Consider the following 22,008-nt stretch of genomic DNA (forward strand, 5'->3'; position numbering starts at 1 on the left):
AGGGGCACCTGGTGGCTCAGCTGGTTAAGCATCTGACTCCTGATCTGGCTCAGGCCATGATCTCATGGTTTCCTGAGATCAAGCCCTGTACTGGGCTCTGTGCTGTCAGCAGAGAGCCTACTTGAGATTCATATTCATATTCTCTCTCTCTCTCCCCCCCCCCCCCCCCCCCGCCCCTTCCTCCCTCCCTCCTCCACTCATGCTCTCTTTCAAAATAAATAAATAAACTTAAAAAAATAAAAGGAATAGGACAGTGGCAAAGGCAAGTCTCATATGAGATCTACACAGCAAGTCTATAAAGTAACTAGTCCAGACTGGAACAGAAAGATAGAAAAAATCTGAAGTGTAAGATCATATGTACAACCACATGTTTCTTTAAGTGAAAAACTCTAGAGTCTATTGTAAGATAAAGAAAGATACTTAGTAATAAGTACATGAACAATTAAGCAAATAAAAATGAGATGATTATTATGCCTAGGAAAAATGAAGGGCTGCAGAAGAAAGGAAGGATGGTGTTATAATATACTACTTGAGTAATGACAGATACTATAATAGTCACATGATTAAATGCTATTAATTTTATTAACAGTGATGACACTATGTTTGAGTGATAAAGGATGAAGAATAGTTTGGTATGAAAGAGAAAGTTATCTACAATGGTAAACTGGAAAACAGCAGTATATGCACATTATTTAGAAATTTGGGGGTAAAGACAAGGGACTTTGCTAAGAAAATGGAGGATGACTGTTTTCAGAGAATGAAATTAGGGATTTTTCGGAGGTGACAGATATTTTTTATTATTATTTTTTACAACGTTTATTTTTCACAGGAGAGAGACAGAGCACGAGTCGGGTAGGGGCAGAGAGAGAACGCCAAGACACAGAATCTGAACCAGGCTCCAGGCTCTGAGCTGTCAGTACAGAGCCCAACCTGGGGCTAAAACGTGTGAGCTGCGAGATCATGACCTGAGCCAAAGGTGGACATTTAACTGATGGAGCCACCTGGAAGCCCCCATTACATCTTTTGATAGTATATAACTTGCAAAAATAAGGTACTTCTTTAAAAAATAACAAAAAGTAAAGATGACTCATTAAAGGTGCCTGAAACAAATGTAGTGTCTTGATTTTTATGCCTTTGTAAGTTTTTAATAAATCACTATTAAAGGCAACACCTAATTATATTAAAATTAGAAAATATGGGCAAGAAGAAGAAAATGAAAAAAGGAGAGTATAAACAAATCTGTTTTTCCTTTTTCTGTAGATATCAGTATCACATAAAACACTTTGGGACAGAATAATTTAATAAATAAAATTTAATAAATAATGTATAGAAATAATAAATTAAATAATAAATCTAAATAAAATTTAATAAATATTACAATAATTAGTGGAAGAAGAGAAAAATCTGATAGACTAAGGATTCCCAGATCACTGGTAGGGCAGGAGGAATGAAAGGGGTAGGAAAAGAACAAGTGAAGAAAGTGAGAACAGTTTCCTTTTCTTACGTATCACAGAATAACATTTGAGACAGTAAGTCATATCATATGTAAACAAGCATAGAATACATGCTTGTTTGCATAGATTTTTTTATACATATGCACAAAAACATATGGGATACATGTCTATTTTATGTAAGATACATCATCTCTCATCAGAAGAATAAATAAAACATACTAGGAAATGTTCCTCAGTAAGATCAGAAGAAATGAACAAAATTAATGAAGAATGGTACAGATTACCCGTAGTCATCAACTAAAGTTAAACTAATAGTTCAATAAAATGCTGAGTAAAGGCTCTGCTAAAAAGAGTATACAGAATACAAATAGGTCATCTGTGTAAGTCTTATTAGCCAATGAAATAAAAAAGAACAGTTTAAATTCAAAAAATACATGTAGAAATTTCCTGAATCTGTGTTCTCTACTGAGGCTACTCACATTTTAAGCTATTATTTACATATGCTCCCTTTGCTATTATGGACATTACTGTAGTAATTAAATGTTAGAGAACAGTTTATTATAAAGAATATAAGTAAGTGTTGGATGATATGACATACCAAGCTACAATACAGTCACTCAGGAAAATAACTTAAAAATTTTTTTCTCCCACATTTATTTTGTCTTTATCATGCCATTATTATTCAAGGGGTTGTACAACTTTAATACAATTATAGTAACATTCCAATTCTTGAAAGACAGACTGTCAAGAAATCAATCCTAAAATAACATTTCTTTGGTTTACAATAGATTTTTTCTTTTTTCTTTTTTTTTTATATTTTATTTTTAAGTAATTTCTATACCCAACATGGGGATTGAACTCACAATCTTGAGATCAGGAGTCATATGCTCCACCAACTGAGCCAGACAGATGGCAATATATTCTTTGCAATATATTCTTCTACAGTAAAACTAAGTCATAGTAAAAAATGTGAAGGACTCTGCATGCATGCATAAATAAGGACTGCCATAATTAGAAGTAAAAAAATTTACCTGACATAGAGGGATCGCTTCTGGCTAGTTCGAAGAGAACCTGATCCTGAACTAATGCTACTATTCATCATCTGCTCCCGTAAGTCATGTATTTTGGCTTCAAAACGACTGTATTCTGATGGGGAAAAAAATAAATTTATACTTTACACTCTAAAAAAATAAGTTACTTGAATATAAAGTATTAAATACATTAGCTGGCTTATAATAATTATATGAGGTTAGAACCTTGAAAGAGTAATCTGTGTAAGATTTTTGGACAAAATGCAAATTTCAAAAAACCAACAATTTTCCAAATGTACCATAAATTAGAACTGGCTGAATTAGAATTTTCTCATATGCTATTTTAAAGTTCATATTACATTTAATCAATTAAAAGACAACTTTCATGCATCAAATAGTGGTATCAACCTCACATTACCGTCTAACTGTAAATTTTAAAGATTAAAATTCAGAATTTATTCTGATTTTTGTACTTAAAAAAAGAATCCTATAATGATTTATACTAGACACTTTGTTTACTGATTTTTCCCCTTGAGGAAATCAGTTACTTTTATGTGCTGAAACACAGAACTTGTGTACAGTCAATAATATGGCAAAAGTCAATAATACAGGAAAAATATGCCTTAACAACTGTACATTAAATTTACTTCAACTCATTTTATGATTTGTAAATTCTCAAAATACCAAAATAAGATACAAAACAATTTGAATAAACATTTTAAGATCATTTTTATATAAAGCAAGTGTGATTTTGACGATGAATTATTTTAAACTATATCATATAGTAAAAACTACTAAATCTATTAATAAAACCATAAGCACTTTTTCAAATATACTGCATTACACATTTACACACCTTTATACCTTTTTCTCTATAACAAACTATTTTATAGAAATTAGGGTAGATCTCCTCAGATTTTCTAACAAATACAAACGGTCTTAAAGCAAGAGCAAATATCTTGCTTGGGAGTTTGTATAGTTTAAGAAGACAGAGGAAGAGCAAACATGATTATTGTGGAGTTATTCTTCTTTTTACCATAGACACCATGTTTGTTTTATGGATACTAAGATTAATTGAAGCAACAGTTCATCAAAAAACTCAAAAACATTTAATAGTTCAAACTAGTAATAAAGTGTTCTTTTTTTAAATATTTATTTTTGAGAGAGAGAGAAAGAGAGAGCACAAGTGGGGGAGGGGCAGAGAGCTAGGAGGACAGAGGATATGAAGTGGGCTCCACACTGACAGCACAGAGCCCAATGTGGGGCTTGAACTCACGAACCGTGAGACCATGACCTGAGCCGAGGTCGGATGCTCAACCGACTGAGCCACCCAGGCGCCCCTTTCACTATCCTTTAAAAATATAACAGAGGGGCGCCTGGGTGGCTCAGTCGGTTAAGCGGCCGGCTTCGGCTCAGGTCATGATCTCCCAGTCCGTGGGTTCGAGCCCCACGTCGGGCTCTGTGCTGACAGCTCAGAGCCTGGAGCCTGTTTCAGATTCTGTGTCTTCCTCTCTCTGACCCTCCCCTGTTCATGCTCTGTCTCTCTCTGTCTCAAAAATAAATAAACGTTAAAAAAAAAATTTAAAAAAAAATAAAAATATAACAGAAAATTTAAAATACAAATGTTAGTAGACAGTAATAATGTGTCCAGTACAATTCAACAATTAACAGTTCATGGCATTGAGGTGCCTGGGTGACTCAGTTGGTTAAGTGTCCAACTCTTAATTTTGGCTCAGGTCATGACCCCAGAGCCCTGTGGGACTGAGTCCTGTGTGGGATCCATGCTGGGCATGGAGCCTGCTTAAGATTCTCTCTCTCTCTCCCTGTCCCTCTCCCTTTCTCACTCTAAAGAAAAGAAAAACAAAAACAAAAACAACTCATGGCAAACTTTTATTTGCAAAGGCACAGTGAAAACAGAGATAGACTGATGGATGGAGGTACAAATACTGGTTCCTCTTATTGTTAAAAGTTTTATTTATTTAAGTAATTTATACATTCAATGTGAGGCTCAAACTCATGATGCCAAGATCAAGAATCACATGCTCCTTTGAGCCCATCAGGCAGCCCTATACTGGTTCTTCTAATTAAAAATTAAAACCATTAAGTTTGTAATTAATGCCTTCTATCTTCTATCTGTATGTGCTTTCTTGCATAAGACGAATCCTAGTTCTCGCGACACTGCGAATAACAGAATTAGAGTATTACACGGGGACTTTTTAATTTTTTCCAGTATTACATTTACAACAGCCTTGAAATAATGACACCAACAACTAAGACCACGACATCGTTTTTGAAAACAGTTAACTACTTTCCCTACTTCCTTTTAACCTTAAAGCATGGTCTAGTAGGGATGAATATATATATATATTCATATATATATATTCATATATATATGAATATATATATATGAATATATATATTCATATATATATGAATATATATATATATATGTTCATATATATATATATAGTTTAACTGCTGTTTTAAAATTACTTGGAGTAGTTCCTCCTTAGGTGTTAGTGTTGCCAACTATCCAGTTGGCTCATTTCTTATACACTTAAGTTCATTTGTTCTTTTTTATTGTCAATTTTGACATTTAGGGGTGGCTTTTAAGAGTTTCATTTTTTTAAATAGGTAGGTAAAATAGTTTCAAGGTCATATTTGTAAAACAAGGATATTAAAAAAGAAGTCTAGGTTGTCCTCTCTCCTACCCTAAATTATATTAAACATTTATATATATGGTCATTATATATAAATGACCGATACAAATATAATAAACATTTATATATAAACATTATATATAAACATTTACAGAAAGGCTTATTCCCCCATTTTTAATAAATAGAAGCAGATACACATATATATGTAAATACGTTTACATATACTTATTCTAGAGTATTTTAATATATATAATACATAATTATGTACACATTATGTATATATATTCACACACATATACGTATTGCCCACTTTTATAAATTAATTTTATTTATTTATTTTTGAGAGAGAGAGAGAGAAAAGCAGGGCTCGAGCTCACCTGAGCTGAAGTCAGACACTTAATGAGTGATCACCCAGGCGCCCAATTTATTTTATTTATCTTTTAAAAAGATACAGCAACAACACTGTATAGTAGCATGGACAGATGTCCCTCATTCTTTTTTAATAGCTATATAGTTCTTTTGCTTTTAACCTTCATCTCTTTGTTACAACAAAATACTGGAAAGAGTTACATTCTGCCTTATCAGCAAATCTGAAAATTGTTTTCTTTGAACTAAGGTAATGTTTGATATGACTGAATTTGTTTGATCTCCGTTCTATTCATACTATACCTTATTTATATGTAGGCAAGCCTTCTGTGCGAATAGTTGTGTCAGGGTATATTTTCCAAAGATACATGCCTGTATCCCACATGTTCTTGTACTGTGACCTTGCCATTCCCCCATTAAGTGGGCAGACTCTAATCACTCTCTCCTTGAATTTGGGCTGGTCTTATTACTCACAAGCAAGCAAATATGGTAGAAATGATTCTATGTGACTTTCAAAGTTAAATTAGAAGAGGCCACAAAACTTTTCCCTGTTTCTTTAGGGATGCTTGTCTGGGGGAAGTCAGATACCATGTAAGAAGTCTGACAACCCTCAAAGAACCATGCTGCAGAGGTCACGTGATGGTGTTCTGAGCCCTAACTTCCAGCCACTATCACCAAGGCACAAGACAAGGGGAGTAAAGCTATTGTGGACCTTCACCGACCAGCTGAATCCCATTAAGTGACCTTAGGCTATGCTACAAAGACCATCCAGACAAAATCCTGCCTGAATTCCTAATCTACAGAATCCATAAAATGGTTATTGTTTCAATCCACTAAGCTTTGTAGTTATGAAGCAACAGTAACAGGAACACACTTCCTCTGTGCAGTCTATTTTATTTGGTCATACACACCCACACACCAAGGACAAGCCTTCCTAAATTTAAAAATACATATGAAATTCCTAAAACAAAGAATAAGTTTTATATACTTTCAAAAATAAATATATAAATATAAAATTAGTACGGTTTATTCTTTTGTTCTAATGATAACCTTTTGTTTGGCTTTTGCCCCCTCCACCATGAGCAATCACTTCAGAGCCAAAGTGAAATATTATCCTTTTATGTCCAGTTAAAAACTTTAAAGTGATCACAAAGCTTATTCTATTTTCATAGCATCTTCAAACTCCCCATTTTCTAATAATTATACTTTATCCAAATTGTCAGAGCATACAGTCTTTTCATATTATACACTCTCCCCTTACAACTATCTTAACTAATTGCAATTAATTGCTACCATCAGTCTTTATGTCAGTATCTCTCCCATCATTTTGGGTGTCTGAACTTTGTTCTCTCTTCTCAGAGTGTTTATATGAACAGTATCATCAGAATACCAATCTGTTGTTGATACATTTGACTGCAGCCTTTATATGTGAAAGTCTATTTGATTCAGTTTCTTTCATTGATTCTCTGAAAATGTTGACTCCACTGTCTCCTTTAAACCATTGCTAATGAAGTTCTAATGACTACCTCATTTTCTTTCATTTAAAGAGCAATGTTTTTCCTTTGGCCTGGAATTCAAGTGAATTTTTCTTTTTCTTTTCTAATTTTTTTTAATCAAAAAAAGTTTTTTTAATCTTTATTTATTTTTGAGAGAGAGAGGAAGAGAGTACAAGTAGGGGAGGAACACAGACAGAAGGAGACACAGAATCCAAAGCAGGCTCCAGGCTCTGAGCTGTCAGCACAGAGCCCGATGCGGGGCTTGAATTCATGAACCTTGAGATCATGACCTGAGCCGAAGTCAGATGCTTAACTGACTGAGCCACCCAGGCACCCCTAAGTTAATTTATTTTGAGAGAGAAAGAGGGAGTGTGTGTGCAGGAGCAGGGAAGGGGCAGAGAGGGAGAGAATCCCATGCAGGTTTCTCTGTCAGCAGGGAGTCCAAAGCAGGGTTCAAATCCACAAACCATGGGATCATGACCTGAGCCAAAATCAAGAGTCAGGCATTTAACTGACTGAGCCACCCAGGTGCCCCTTTTTCTTTTATTTTTTGAGGTTTTTGTTATCATTTATTTATGAAGTTAAAAATGAGTGATAGAGGGGCACCTGGGTGGCTCAGTTGGTTAAGCATCCAACTTCAGCTCAGGTCATGATCTCACAACTCACTCACAAACTCACTCAATCCCCATAACGGGCTTACTTTTATCAGTGCAGAGGTGGCTTTGGATCCTCTGTCCCCCTGTCATGCTCTCTCAAAAATAAACAAACATTAAAAAAAAAATGAGTGATAGTTAAAACTGCCATACAACTTTTTGGTTTGTTCTCAATTTGTTTTCAGTTTCAATGTCTTTCTGAATAGATGGAACAGGTCAGACCAGTCTTGGGAGTGGGGGGGTGGGAGGGGTCACAGGGGAACGGAGCCAGGCAAGGGAGAGCAGAGAGGCTGAGGGGCTTGCTGGGGGTGGGGAGGGTGTGTCTGTGTGTATTTTTCTTTTGATCTTAATAATTTTTTTTAAAACTTTTTTTTTTTAACGTTTATTTATTTTTGAGACAGAGAGAGACAGAGCATGAATGGGGGAGGGTCAGAGAGAGGGAGACACAGAATCTGAAACAGGCTCCAGGCTCCGAGCTGTCAGCACAGAGCCCGACGCGGGGCTTGAACTCACGGACGGTGAGATCATGACCTGAGCCGAAGTCGGCCGCTCAACCGACTGAGCCACCCAGGCGCCCCTTGATCTTAATAATTTTAAGTCCAGTAATTTTGTGAGAATATTTCTCAGTGCTAGTTATAATCTTAGGTAAACAGAATGTCTTTCTGATATATATTTTGAGTTTTTTAATTTTAGAAAAGTTTTGTTTATGTATTTTTAATATGTTCTATACGCATTGTTTTGTTTTTTTCCTATGAGACTCCCACATGTATGCTGAATATTCTTTGTCTACTTTATCTGTCATTCTCAAATCCTTTTTTATTCTGTTTCTTTTTTTATTAACATATTTTCCAAAGATTGAAGCAATCCCCAACTGTTTTTCCTGAACCATTTGAGAGTAACTTGCTACCTTGATGTCGCACCACCGTTGAATATTTTCTATAAATAAATAGTAAGTAAATAAACTACAAATATATAAATACACATATATACACACACACACATATATATATTTATTCTAGAGAAAGTGTGAGGGAGGAGAGGGGCAGAGAGAGAGCAGAATCTTAAGCAGGCTCCATGCTCAACGTGGGGCATTGTGTGTCCTATGTGGGGCTCAATCCCATGACCCTGGGATCATGACCTGAGTTGAAATCAAGAGTCAGACACTTAACTGACTGAGCCACCCAGGTACCCCTAAATATATTTTCCTATACAACAACAAAACCATCAAAATCAAAGTAAAATTAATACATTACTACCATCGAATGCTCACACCCTACTTGAGTTTCCCCAGTAATGCCCTTTATAGCAAAGGGATCAAAGATCTAGACTGAAATCATGAGTTGTCATATCTTTTTAGTATCCTTCAGTCACAACAGTCTCTCAGTTTTCTTCCCTCGACTTTGTAGTCTTGATACTATTGAACATTACAGGTCAATTATTTTATAGAACGTCTCTCAATTTAGGTTTGTCTGATGTTTCCACATGATTAGGTTCCAGTTATGTAAATCTGGCAGGAATATCACGGGAAAGATGTTATGTTCTTTTTTTTTTTAATATTTATTGTGAGAGAAAGAGCGTGCATGACAGAGTGCCCGGTGGGGGGAGGGGCAGAGAGAGATTCCCAAGTAGGTTTTTCATGCTTTCAGTGCAGAGCCTGACTCGTGATTTCCTAATTTATTCAGTGCAGTATAAGCTGGTATTATCATCATCAATTTGATGCTCAAATTGTTCTCAATTTAGCCAGTGGGAACCCTTTCAAACTGGATTTTCTGTCCTTTTGACACGTTTCCTTCATCTAGCACAGAATATTACAGAAAAATCTAGTACTTTCCCTTCCCCACACCTGGAAACAGCCATTAATCCAAACAGCCTTGGTAATTTTGGTGGGGAAGAGTATTTAGAGGCCAAGATCTAAGTGTTAGGTGTGCTCACTGCTATTGGGCCCAGGCTCTCTCAGTGGATACAGCTAGAGAATTGTATATAAATTTAATATCCATATGTAAAACAGATACATATTTATAACTATGTTTATATAAATTAAAAACCTTATGTTTAGACCAATTTCTCCAATTCTAACCTAATATTATAGGGTTTACATTTTAGTTTTCTCCCTTTCCATATTTATTACATTCTACTCTAAAAATGAAAATTATAGGTAACATTAACCTTAGCATGTATGTATCCATTTGGTCAATCTCTCTGTATGTAAGGAGTCCTCTGTCTCTACTACCACCTATTTCCTTGACTCACCGGTACCGTGTGTTACCCTCCTTAATCTGCTCAGACTCTGATTCCTCACACCAGGACACTCCCTTATGTGGAAGCCCCCTCTTCATAATTAAGTCCTAATGGGTCACCATAACTGTCTCCAACCTCCCTAGCCCTGCAATACAGATAACCACCTTAGAACTAAGTTGATCAGGATATGGAAGGTAAAGAGCTCTTATTTTTGGTTTTTGAAAAAGTCCTCTTTTTTACATACTTGCTTTAAGGAAATACCGTGCTCCTTTGTTAAACTTAACTTTTGAAAAAATTTTTTTCTTTATTTATAATAATTTTCTAAGTTCTATCAATTCATTTATGTTATTTCTTATATTCCATATTTTTTCTTTAACTTGTTTTGAAATATGAAGGTACACTTTTCATTTATTTCATAGGCATGTTTTTCTGGCATACTTTCATTGTGGAGATGTTATTCTTATCCTTATTTTCATTTTCCAAATAGATTTCTATTGGATTCCACAGTGATCCTTTTCTGTTGTTCATTAAAAAAATTTTTAATGCTTATTTTTTGAGAGAGATAGAGAAAATGAGCGGGAGAGGGTCAGACAGAGAGGGAGACAAAGAATCTGAAGCAGGCTCCAGGCTCCAAGCTGTCAGCACAGAGCCTGACACAGGGCTTGAATTCACAGACTGTGAGATCATGACCTGAACCAAAGATGGATGCTTAACTGACTGAGCCACCCAGGTGCCCCTGTTCACTTTTATGTGAAATTAGTTTCCCTGAACTTCAGATAAGACTATTGGGTCAGGATAGCTTTTCTATCTTCACAGCTCTGGAGCTCCCTCTTTTGTTGTTTCTGTCAAGTGTTCAAAGACATGATCTCCTACACTGTGAGATCTCCTGGTGGTTTACTTTCCCCCTACTTGTCTGGACCTTCTATTTCCTTTGGCCCTATTATCCTATCCTACTCAATTTGGATTTTATTCTCAGTAGTTTTCCTTTGCTCTGTGGCTTTGAACTGAAATGGAGGTAACACTGGTTAGTTGTATCAGAGGGCACAGACTGTTCCATCTCCTTCATACCTTACTGCAGATCCCCTGAGCTTAACATGCAGATTGTGCAAAAACCCCTTACAGTTGCAGGTGCTGTTCTTATATTGGCCACTGCATTTTCTAGTTAGTATTCATTAGCTCTTGGGCTTCTTGTGCGGCTTCCCCTTGTACAGATGTTGGTATTACAGGGTCTCATAGTTCTTGAGAAGTTGTTTATACTTGCTTGTATTTTGGGGTTCATGGGATACCTTTTCATCTAGTTTTGTTAAAGGTCTAGTTTTGTTAAATTTTGGTTTTGCTATCATAATTTTTTTTTTCTGGTAAGGGGGGATTGTTCTGGGCAATTTCACTTTAAATCTGCTATCTTATTTTTAATTTTCTATTTGTCCCACTACTCTATCAATATATTATTTTAGCGGTTGTCCTAGAAAATTATTAGGAAGTTTTGAGTTTTTGATATTTATTACTCTTGTTTTTAATATTTTAATCTTTTAAATATATCTTATCTGTACATTTATTCATTTATTTATTTTAAACATTTTATTTTTTAAAATCTCTACACCTAACATGGGGCTCAAACTTACAGTCCTGAGATCAAGAGTCCCATGCTCCACTGACTGAGCCAGCCAGGAGTCCCATAATTTTATGTTTAATAATGGCTGTGCTTAACAACTACTTTGCAAAATTCCTGAAAATTCAACAATTGGCTCTTGTAGGTCATTACATCACAGCTCTTATACAAAAGTAATGTCTGTGCTTCTTCAGCTGAGTTCCTAGTTTTCATTCACTTTTTGATAATTCTTTACTGCCTTAACAGCTCTATGATGTCTCTAATAAAATATTCATTATATTTCATGTAGCATTATTAGTTGTCTTCAGTGATTTTGCCAGCCAAATCAATGGAAGTCCTAGTGATTTAAAACGTTATACATTTAGAAATTTAAAAAAATTCGGTAAAAAGAACACATTATTTTTTATAGTAAAGAAGAATACTCTTTCCCAAGAGGTAACTAAGTTACTATAAAGCAGTTAAAGTCTCAGACAGTCAACATTTAAGATACTGGAGAACTAAGTCAATTATTGTTAGTTTCTTAAATTTGTGCCTCATTTACTATGTTTACTCTATTCAGATTTTCATATTTATGGTCTTTACTTACTATTAACAAACAATTCCTCCTAACCATCTGTCAGTTCAGAACATACTTCAATACTTTGTTTACTTTTCCTTTAAACCTCCCATTTCTTTACCTAGCTAAGATTCCTCTTTTTCCTGTCTGTTCCAATCAACTCATATTTTTAGATCTATCAATTTTCACTATATACCCATCCTATATATATTTTCTTAGACTTTATTTTGAGGGGAGAGTTTAATTTCTTTTTCAGTTAAGTCATTTACATCCCTCTCCTAGAAATCACATCACAACTCATTCCAGGAAAGGTACCACTGGGAGAGAGCTGAAATGTTATACAGAAAGTTTTCTCCATTCAGCATTTCAGAAATTCCAAACTTGTCATGAAATATATTTAGGGAGTCTCTGAACTGCTGGTCATAAGTTAAATAATATGTGTGTTCTTGTAAGAGGAGAGAACATGTTTAGTAGCTGATTTTCTGCATTTTATTCCCTTTTTCAACTTTTAATCCTTGTTTTGGCCTCACTAGAATTGAAAAGATGGAAGGAGGGAGGGGAAGAGACTGGGGATAAACTGTACCTCCCCCAATCTCTCTGAAACCTACAATCCTAACTATAAAGAATAAAATTCATTTATACTCTAATGAAATATATTAATTAAATGTAGAACTTAACATCTGAGAGCAATAAATCTTAGAGAACAGATATGACTGGTTTAGAGAAGAAAAAGGAAAATGTTCTGAGTAAGAAGGCAGGTTGGTTAAGTAGTAAGAAAGGGGAGAAAGATGTAGGAAGGAAAGAGACTAAAACAAATCTTAATTAGTAACCTACTACAGAAAGTCACTATGAGAGATGACAAATGCTTGTCTGCAAAGAAATGCCACTAGTCCAATACAATCTCTCCATTTAGTCTCTACCTCTCTTCTCCTTGGTTGTTACAAGAAATAAAAGAAATAAAATGAGGAGACTGGGGTTAAACTCCACCTCTGCAACTGGGATTTAAATTAAAGCTCTGGAACTCAGACAAGTTCGGTGGCTCTGACCAAATGTTTCAACTTTTCTAGATTTCAGTTTAGTCACTTAAAACTTAGGAATAAGAGGGGCGCCTGGGTGGCTCAGTCGGTTGAGCGTCCGGCTTCGGCTCAGGTTGTGATCTCCTGGTCTGTGAGTTCGAGCCTCACATCGGGCTCTGTGCTGACAGCTCAGAGCCTGGAGCCTGCTTTGGATTCTGTGTCTCCCTCTCTCTCTCTGCTCCTCCCTAGCTTGCACTCTGTCTCTCCCTCTCTCAAAAATAAGTAATAAACATTAAAAAAAAAAAACAAACTTCGGAATAAGAATACAAACTTCAAGGAATTTTTTTTCTTGTGTAAAGAAAAAAATCACAAATTTAAGACAAACAATGGGAAAGAGAAAGTAAGTTTAATCTAGGTTTAATTCTTTTTCTTTTATCTCCATTCCTTTATAGTACAGCAGTTTGCAATATAATCAATATTTTTTGAACCAAAAATATAAATTTAAGGTCTGAAAGTTGATAAAGTGTGCTTGAGGAACAATGAGATAAAATTATTGAGATCAGGGCTTTTCAGGATGTGGAGACCCACTTGGAACCTCAGATTATTTTAATTTTTTTTTTTTTCAACTTTTTTTTTTTAATTTATTTTTGGGACAGAGAGAGACAGAGCATGAACGGGGGAGGGGCAGAGAGAGAGGGAGACACAGAATCGGAAACAGGCTCCAGGCTCTGAGCCATCAGCCCAGAGCCTGACGCGGGGCTCGAACTCACGGACCGCGAGATCGTGACCTGGCTGAAGTCAGACGCTTAACCGACTGCGCCACCCAGGCGCCCCGAACCTCAGATTATTTTAAACTGAAGACACTGCAGATTCAACATTCAACAAAGGCCGGCGGGGGGGGGGGGGGTGGGAACCTTCTCAGAGCTTCCCTTATCTGACCAAAAGCAGCAACTTTCAGGAAATAAGACTTTCATAAATCCCCTCTCCTGGGGAGTATTATGGCTTTGAGATGGAAAGACTATTCATATGTATATAGCAAACATGATCACAAACTTTTTCCTAAAAGCCCATTGGCCTTTCCTGAAGAACCCTATTTATTTTTTCCATAGAAAGTTTTTCTCTCCACCCTTTTTCCCATAGGAAGTTAGGTATATAAGTTATTAATGAGTCCTACTTCTTTTGTTGGCTCCTCATATGCATATAATATAAACCCTTTTCTCTTGTGAGTCTATCTTTTACTAGTTTAAGTTACAGGCCCCAGCCACTGAAAGGTTAGCAAGTTTTTCCTCTTCTAAAAAGAGAGCTAGAAGAAATCTTAACCACTTAATAGCTGTATAATTGGCAAACTACTTAAATTTTTTGTGCCTTTCTTTACTCACCTGTAATGTCAAATGGAGATAACAGTGCCTATTTTATAGGGTTTTATGGGAATAAAAGAAGTTAATGTAACATGGTTAGTACCATAACCAGCACACAATTTTTTCTATTATATTCTATTACCCAACCTATAGGAAGTTCTTGAACTATATGGATGAGGAACTATTAAAATTTTGTAATTTCTGAATACAAAGTCAAAAACTAGCATCCAGTGCCCAAGTTTGATTAGAGCTATAGATCCTGAAAGATAAAAACTTACTCCTAGCAAAAGCTTACCTCTTTGCTCTTTGTCTGTTTGTATGTATATATGTACGTCAGATTATCAATGAAGCAGAGAACCCCATAAGATTCATCATTAATAAAGGAAGATACTAACTGCAGAAAGATGACTGATTATCAGTGTCAGGTGATTCCTTCTATACTTCTTAAAATGGCCAGTTCATTGAGAAACAAAATCTGAGCTTTCAACTTATGTCCTTGGCCCTCAAAGCAGTTACACACTGATGATGTGGAATATGTTTGTTTTTTTTTTAAAGTGCTGTATAACAAAAATACATTTGTTAAAAAAATAATTAAAGCAAAACATATTGCCTTATAAACAAGGTAAGTAGCAATACAACAAGGAGGTCAGGTGTTTTCAAAATACCCAAAACATGATTTTAAATTTTAACTCTCCTATTTTTGGTCTTCTGGTTTTTTTTTTTTTTTTTTGCCCTCTTCTTTCTTTCTTTCCTTCTTTTTTTTAACCTACCAAGTCATTTCTTCTCTCTGCCCATCTACATCCTATCCATTCTTTCGGTTGCCAGTTAAGCCCCAATCCTACTCAATGGTATCTTTTCTCATGCCAGGCAACGTACTTCCTTTTGAATTCCTGAGGCAAAGTCTGTCTTCTGTGTTTTTTGGTACTTACCTTGTTTTTATTAGGCAACGGTAACATAGCCATGGTAAAAGACATCAACATTGCCAGACTGGGCACTCATTAAAATATTCCCAGTGAAAAGTACCTAGATTTTGAAGGTAATAGGATCTGGGACTGAATTCTAGCTATTAGTAGCTTTGTTATCTGAGCCTATTTCATCATCTGTATGTAGGAATATAGCTACATATTTCATAAGGCTCTAGAGGAAGGTTTAAATAAATAATAAACACACAGGCACCTAAATAAACATATAAACTGTGTTCAGTGTTATAAAGAAAAAAAACTATCACAGTGCTAGGAGATATGCAATCATGAGAAAGAGCTAGCCACACAAAGAGTAAAGAAAAAGAATAAGCAAGAACAGAATGAGCAGAGAATTAGGATAGTATATGATGCAACAAAGGGTCTGAAAGAAGGCTGGTATGGTTAGAGTCTAAGGAGCAAAGGAGGGAGTAGAGGGCATACGGTGATCACATATGTTGTGCTGTGCTCAATCACACAGGGCCTTCCTTACAGGTCCTATCAAAGGGTTTAGATTTTATTCAGAGTTTAATGAAAAATGTTTTAAATGGGAAAGGACACAATGCAATCTTTGTATTTAAAAAGATAATTTTGCTTGATGAACAGAGAACAGATTGGAGAAAATCAAGCAAGAAGTATTCTTGTTAGAGGCTATTAGAATAGTTTAGGTAAGAGATGATGGTGGCTTTGGTTAGGGAAGTGACTGTGATACAGAGATTGAGAAAGGGGAGGGTGGTCAAGAATGACTCAGGCTTCTGGCTTAAGAATCAATGGAGGTGTCATTTACTTCAACAGTAAAATAATTGTTTCAGACATGCTCAGATGCAAACACTATGGAGAAATACAGCTTGTGATATCAAATAGGATCTATAATATGTTTGGTGCTCAGGAACATTTGGAAAAAAAATACATATATAAGAGTAATCTGGAAACAGATTACTACTAAATAAGATAGCTACTAAATAATAGCTATTTGAACAATCAAAGTAGAATGCAAATTCTCCTTGATAAAAAAAATGGTTCCATCAAGAGAACAGTTTAAAATTTGAATACAACTAAAGAAAAAGTATTAATCAGAAAGGTTCATATAGAAGTACAGAAATCACAAAAAAGAACAAGAAAGAAGAGAAACACAGTATAAGCCCAGAAAAGATAATCTCAAAGGGCAATTTGAGACCCATTCAATAACTATTCTAGGAAAATGGCAGCCCACCTTTCCCACCTTGCCATCAGTGGCAAGTGTATCTAGTGCACAGAGATGTACATTACACAGAGATGTACATTACACTTGTTAAAAGCAGCTAAATACAAAAATGGTAGAGTTAACTATCCTTGTTCTGGTCTATGCTTACCAAGTATTACAGCAGTTCTTCCTTCTATCAATTTTTAACTCCTCATTAAATATAACTCAGTATTTTTACCTGGGTCTCAGAATATTCTTTCTTGATAAACATTAACTAGAATATGTCTGAATTTTTAAGCATTCAATTTTCTATCTTGTTGTATCCTTTTAATAGAAATATTCACTTCTTTTTAATTCAGTAAAGTTTTCTTGAATGTATAATTTCAAACATTTATTCTCTTCTTTAAAAAACTTTTTTTTTAATTAAAAAAATTTTTTAATGTTTTATTATTTGTTTTTGAGAGAGAGAGAAAGACAGAGTGTGAGCAGGGTAGGGGCAAAGAGAGAGGGAGACACAGAATCCAAAGCAGCTCCCAGGCTCTGAGCTGTCAGCACAGACCCTGACACGGGGCCCGAACTCACAAGCTGCGAGATCATGACCTGAGCTGAAGTCGGACACCCAACCGACTGAGCCACCCAGGTGCCCCTAAAAAAATTTTTAAAGAAAGTCTAATTTGTATATGTTAGGTATATATACTTGCCTGTCTTCCATTGCTAATATTTTCTCTCTAATCTCTTAAAATTCTGTTTCATTTTATTTTTCCTATTATATTTTCTATGTCTTCTATTGAATTTTCTGCACTGTCTGTGTCTTTGGGTTCAATTTAAAAACTGTTTGCTTTCTTCTTCTTTCCTGGGTTCTGCTATCTCAAAATCAATCTCTTTGGGTTGTGAAGCCATTTTCCCTTACAGTTCTTACACCTGTATTTAGTGGTCTTTCAAAGAAATGGATGCATGGATTGTTAAAAACATTAATATCAAGTTTTCAGCTGATTTATGCCAATATTGTGTGTGTGTGTGTGTGTGTGTGAGAGAGAGAGAGTAACTTTTATCTGTTGCTAAGTTTGCTGTTTGTTTCCATCTCTTCTTATCAATATCTTTGTATGAATGCCAGGCCATACTTTTTTCCTACTTATTACAGAATGAATTGGAATTTGCTGGACAAGCTATTTGGGTGAACCAGAAAGCTTGGGAGTGCAGGGGGGATGGAAGCACAGGTTATCTTCATGGCCTTTAAAACCAAAAGATTGTCACATTATCTGAGGCTATCAAGACAGATTCCTTTATCCAAATACTAATTCCCTAAACTAAACCACATCAAAGATGACTTCTATTTTTTAGCATGTTCCCTGAATTCCCATGAGGCTTGTCAAAAATAAAAGATGATGTTTTTATACCACAAAAAGAAGCCCTCACCAACTTTCGGTCATATTCTAAGTTCTGCCACCACTGAGAATTCTCAACATTCCATGTTTTTACTCTTCTCCTCTTCTGTGCAGATCTGAAGCTGAGTAAGCAAGGCTTTGACTATGTTATGTTGTCTAGGTCTTGTATCAGTCATCTTAGTTTTGCTTAATGTGAGGTGGAGTTGTGTGGGTGTAAGTGTGTGTATGTTTTATTTTCCTTGTTGGCTTTTGTGCGTTTTCTTGGGAGGTCAGATATTGACTTATCTTTAATCATACCTAAATAGTCTATATTCCTTAGGAACATATAAGTGAGAGACTTTCTATAATACTAAGAAACCAGTATCTTAGTAAATACTGATAACTTGGCCTACATAGGTATATATAGTATACCTACAGGGCAAGAATGTGCTGGTCAGAAGATAAAAGCATGCGTAATCCCACTGGTGGTTTTGTTTCTCACTGAATTAATAAATTGGCATTTGGGGCACCTGAGTGGCTAAGTTAGTTGAGCATCAGACTGTTGATATCAGCTCAGGTCATGATCTCACAGTTTGTGAAATCAGGCCCTGAATTGGGCTCTGCACTGACAGTGTGGAGGCTGCTTAGGATTCCCTCTCTCCTTCTCTTTTGATCCTTCCCCTGTTTGCAAGCATTCTCTCTCTCTCAATAAATAAATAAACATTAAAACACTGGCATTCTGACTTCATATATTAGTCTGTTTGGTTAATGTGAATTTATTTGGAGTTTATCCCTTATGTAAATGAATTTACCTCTGTTCATTTACTGGACCTAAAATGCCAAGATTTACAACTGGACGTACTATGAAATAGCAAGGAAAGCTCTACATGCTACTTTGACCAAGTAAAAAAATAAAATAAAATAAATAAATTAGGTTTTGTTACAAAAATAAATTCCATCATTGTTTCCTTCTTTACCTTGTTGTTTATGAACATTAACCAGTATGCTATATATCCTTCAGGGTATTTAAGCTTTTTAAATTCCACTGAGGTTCTACTGGAGAAGTGGTTATGCTGATGTACACTAGAGTCTTACACGTTTAAATATGGCATGACCTCAAATTTTCCATTACCACCTTCTTCCCCTAGGAACTCAGTCAGGTCATGTCCATGATACTTCACTATCTAGAAACACATTACATTTCAAACTTGTATTTTTTCCATTTATTTTAAACACCAATAAAGACTATTAAAAATGTATCTTAAATCTTGATATTAACAAATATAATTTCAAAAGTCAGAAAAAATTGGGATGACCAATTTTTTTTGGCAATGCTACTATCATTGCATATAGTTTTTACGATCCTTTGGGATCCCTGAGTTAGTAAAGGTATGTATTTGGTTTGAGGACAGATTAAAAAAAATAATAAACACATGGCAATTAATCCAAATAATGATGAAATACTCAAAGGAATTGGAAGATAAAACTACTATATCCTATTGAAAACACTTTGACCTGGATAGTAAATTTGGTTCAGACTAAACAAACACTAGATTAATAAAAGAGACCAAAACATAAAAAAGTTAAGCTTGGAAAGTTAAACAGTAAGAGGAAGAATTCTAAAAACTGAAATAAACAATAAACACAGCAAGAATTTTACTACCTTCAGGCCGATATTGTGCAACAATCGTGACAGCTTGGCCAGCATTTTTCAAAGCGGCTGCTGCCTGCTCATGGCTGGCAGTTCTGAGGTCAACACTGTTTACCTGTAAATCAAATTGAATTTTAAATTTGAAAGAAATTATGCATACTGATTAGAAACCACAATAGCCTGTTCTTTGAGTAGGCACAGTTAAAAAAAATAATTTGCAATTACTTTATCATTAAAGTATTTTCTTGTTCCGAGTTACTAAAATACATCATATATTTCAACAGAATGTTACTATCAATGAAAACAATTTTACTCACTAAAAATACTCTGCTTAACGTCAAGTGAGCAAAACCAAAATTTTCCCCAAGTTTTCTGGGAAGTTGTTCACCAATCCTTTGGGAAACATACCTTAATTTGATAACCTGAAATATCAACAAGTGTCATTATTTTGTATAGTTCATTTCACTAGTAACTCAAGCGATGAGAGGGACGTTCATTTCAACTCCTGCCATATTTTTACTCCTATTACTCATTTCAATTTCAATTTTCTTCCCTCCTTCCCCAAACTAAGCCTCTGTTCTTTTGGAGTAACAGAAAGGCAAGTGTTTAAAAGTGTTAAAATTGCTCAGATTTCAAGGGCTGACATTTAAAGAGAGAAAACGTTATCAAATGAACAAGGCATTTGTTTGAACAATGTTTTGTACGCAGGGCCCTTCCCTGGCCAAAATAATTACTGAGGTGATCAATTCCACTCAAGAATAAGCAACTTAATTCTTATTTCTGAAAGGCTGCTGATACCTAGTATATGCTGCAAGCACACTATCTTAAGAGCCTATACCTTTCCCACTATAAGCAAAAATTAAATGGACATTCAGGGAAGCATTATATTTAAATGACAATAGCTTTAAATACTTAAGTTGTCTCCCCACCCCACCAAGAACCAGCAATAAATAGACTATAGTAATGCTTGAAACCTTGATCAAATATTTCTGGAAAGGAAGAAGAACTGTCATGCAATTTTTATATGAAAGCCTGTTTTGTTGACATCAAATCTCAAACCTGTTAAAGCTCACATACCAATTTTGGAAAAAATGACTATAAGCCCAGAAATTCTTAGGATTATAAAATTTATATAAAAAAACATTTTAACCATGTAAAGACCTGATATTTGATATTATGTATAAAGGATGTCATTATGCAGCTAAGTTAAAACAAACACATATATTTTTATTTTTTATTTTGAGAAAGAGAGAGGGAGTGAGTGAGCATTTGAGTGGGGGAGAGGGGCAGAGGGAGAATTTTAATCAGGTTCCCTGCTCAGTGCAGAGCCTGACACAGGGTTCGATCCCACGACCCAGGGATCATGACCCAAGCTGAAATCAAGAGTTGGACAGACAACCAACTGAGCTACCCACTTTTTTTTTTAAGTTGTAATTTAAATTCCACTTAGCATACAGTGTAATATTAGTTTTAGTTGTACAATTTAGTGATTCAACACTTACATACAACACCTGGTGCTCATTACAAGGGCACTCCTTAATCCCCATCACCTATTTAACCCATTCCCCCAGCCACCTCCCCTCTTGGTAACCAGAGAGTTCTCCATAGTTACTGTTTCATGGTTTGCCTCTCTCTTTCCCTTAGCTCATTTGTTTCTTAACTTCCACAAATGAGACAAATGATATTTTTCTTTCTCAGACTTATTTCATTTAGCATAATACTCTCCAGCTCCATATAGAGCTATGTTGTTGCAATGGCAAGATTTCATTCTTTTTTTATGGCTGAGTAATATTCTCGTGTGTGTGTGTGTGTGTGTGTGTGTGTGTGTGTGTATACACACACTACATCTTCTTTATCCATTCATCAGTTGATGGACATTTGGACTGTTTCCATATTTGGCTACTGTAGATAATGCTGCTATAAACACTGGGATGCATATATTCCTTTGAATTAGTATTTTTGTATTCTTTGGGAAAATACCTAGTAGTTCTTGAATGAAAATGAAGATCCAAAAAAATCTGAATCTAAAAAAATGTAACATAATGTGGTTTTATTAGAGATTATCTCTAGCTAAAGACTATTAAAAAGTCTACAATATATAAGTAGTTCTGCTTTTTTTTAAAAAAATGTTTTTTTGAGAGAGAGAGAGCACGAACAGGGGAGTGGCAGAGAGAGAGGGACCAAGCAGTCTCCACACTGTCAGCCCAGAGCCTGATGTGGGGCTTGATCTCATGAACAGTGAGATCACGACATGAGCTGAAATCAAGAGTCTGGCACTTAATAAACTGAGCCAATCAGGCACCCCTAAATAGACCTAGTCTGAGCATAAAGTATAACTAACTCCTAATTCCCTAAAAAATAAACTAGGGAAGAAATTTAAAGGAAGAGAAATTTTCATAGATAGTTGTAGAAAA

At 35.4% G+C, this 22,008-nt stretch overlaps 1 protein-coding gene and 1 long non-coding RNA gene across 10 annotated transcripts in view; both read right to left on the bottom strand.

The window, feature by feature from the left end:
- The window catches only part of DLG1 (discs large MAGUK scaffold protein 1), a 268,993-nt gene that overhangs the window by 48,476 nt on the left and 198,509 nt on the right, over nt 1-22,008 (bottom strand). For all 9 annotated transcript variants that reach the window (XM_049628362.1, XM_049628367.1, XM_049628366.1 and 6 more), the window contains 2 exons: nt 19,607-19,709; nt 2,486-2,600 (listed from right to left, as the gene is read on the bottom strand). In XM_049628362.1, the coding sequence (XP_049484319.1) occupies nt 2,486-2,600; nt 19,607-19,709 (218 nt within the window). The remainder of the gene's footprint in view (nt 1-2,485; nt 2,601-19,606; nt 19,710-22,008) is intronic.
- LOC125921056 (uncharacterized) lies at nt 9,194-13,986 on the bottom strand. Its single transcript, XR_007457288.1, has 2 exons — nt 13,918-13,986; nt 9,194-13,674 (listed from the first exon to the last, which is right to left on the bottom strand). It is a non-coding gene; the product is annotated as an uncharacterized LOC125921056 (long non-coding RNA).

This window comes from Panthera uncia, chromosome C2 (assembly GCF_023721935.1).
Source record: "Panthera uncia isolate 11264 chromosome C2, Puncia_PCG_1.0, whole genome shotgun sequence".
Classification (NCBI taxonomy): Eukaryota; Metazoa; Chordata; class Mammalia; order Carnivora; family Felidae; genus Panthera; species Panthera uncia.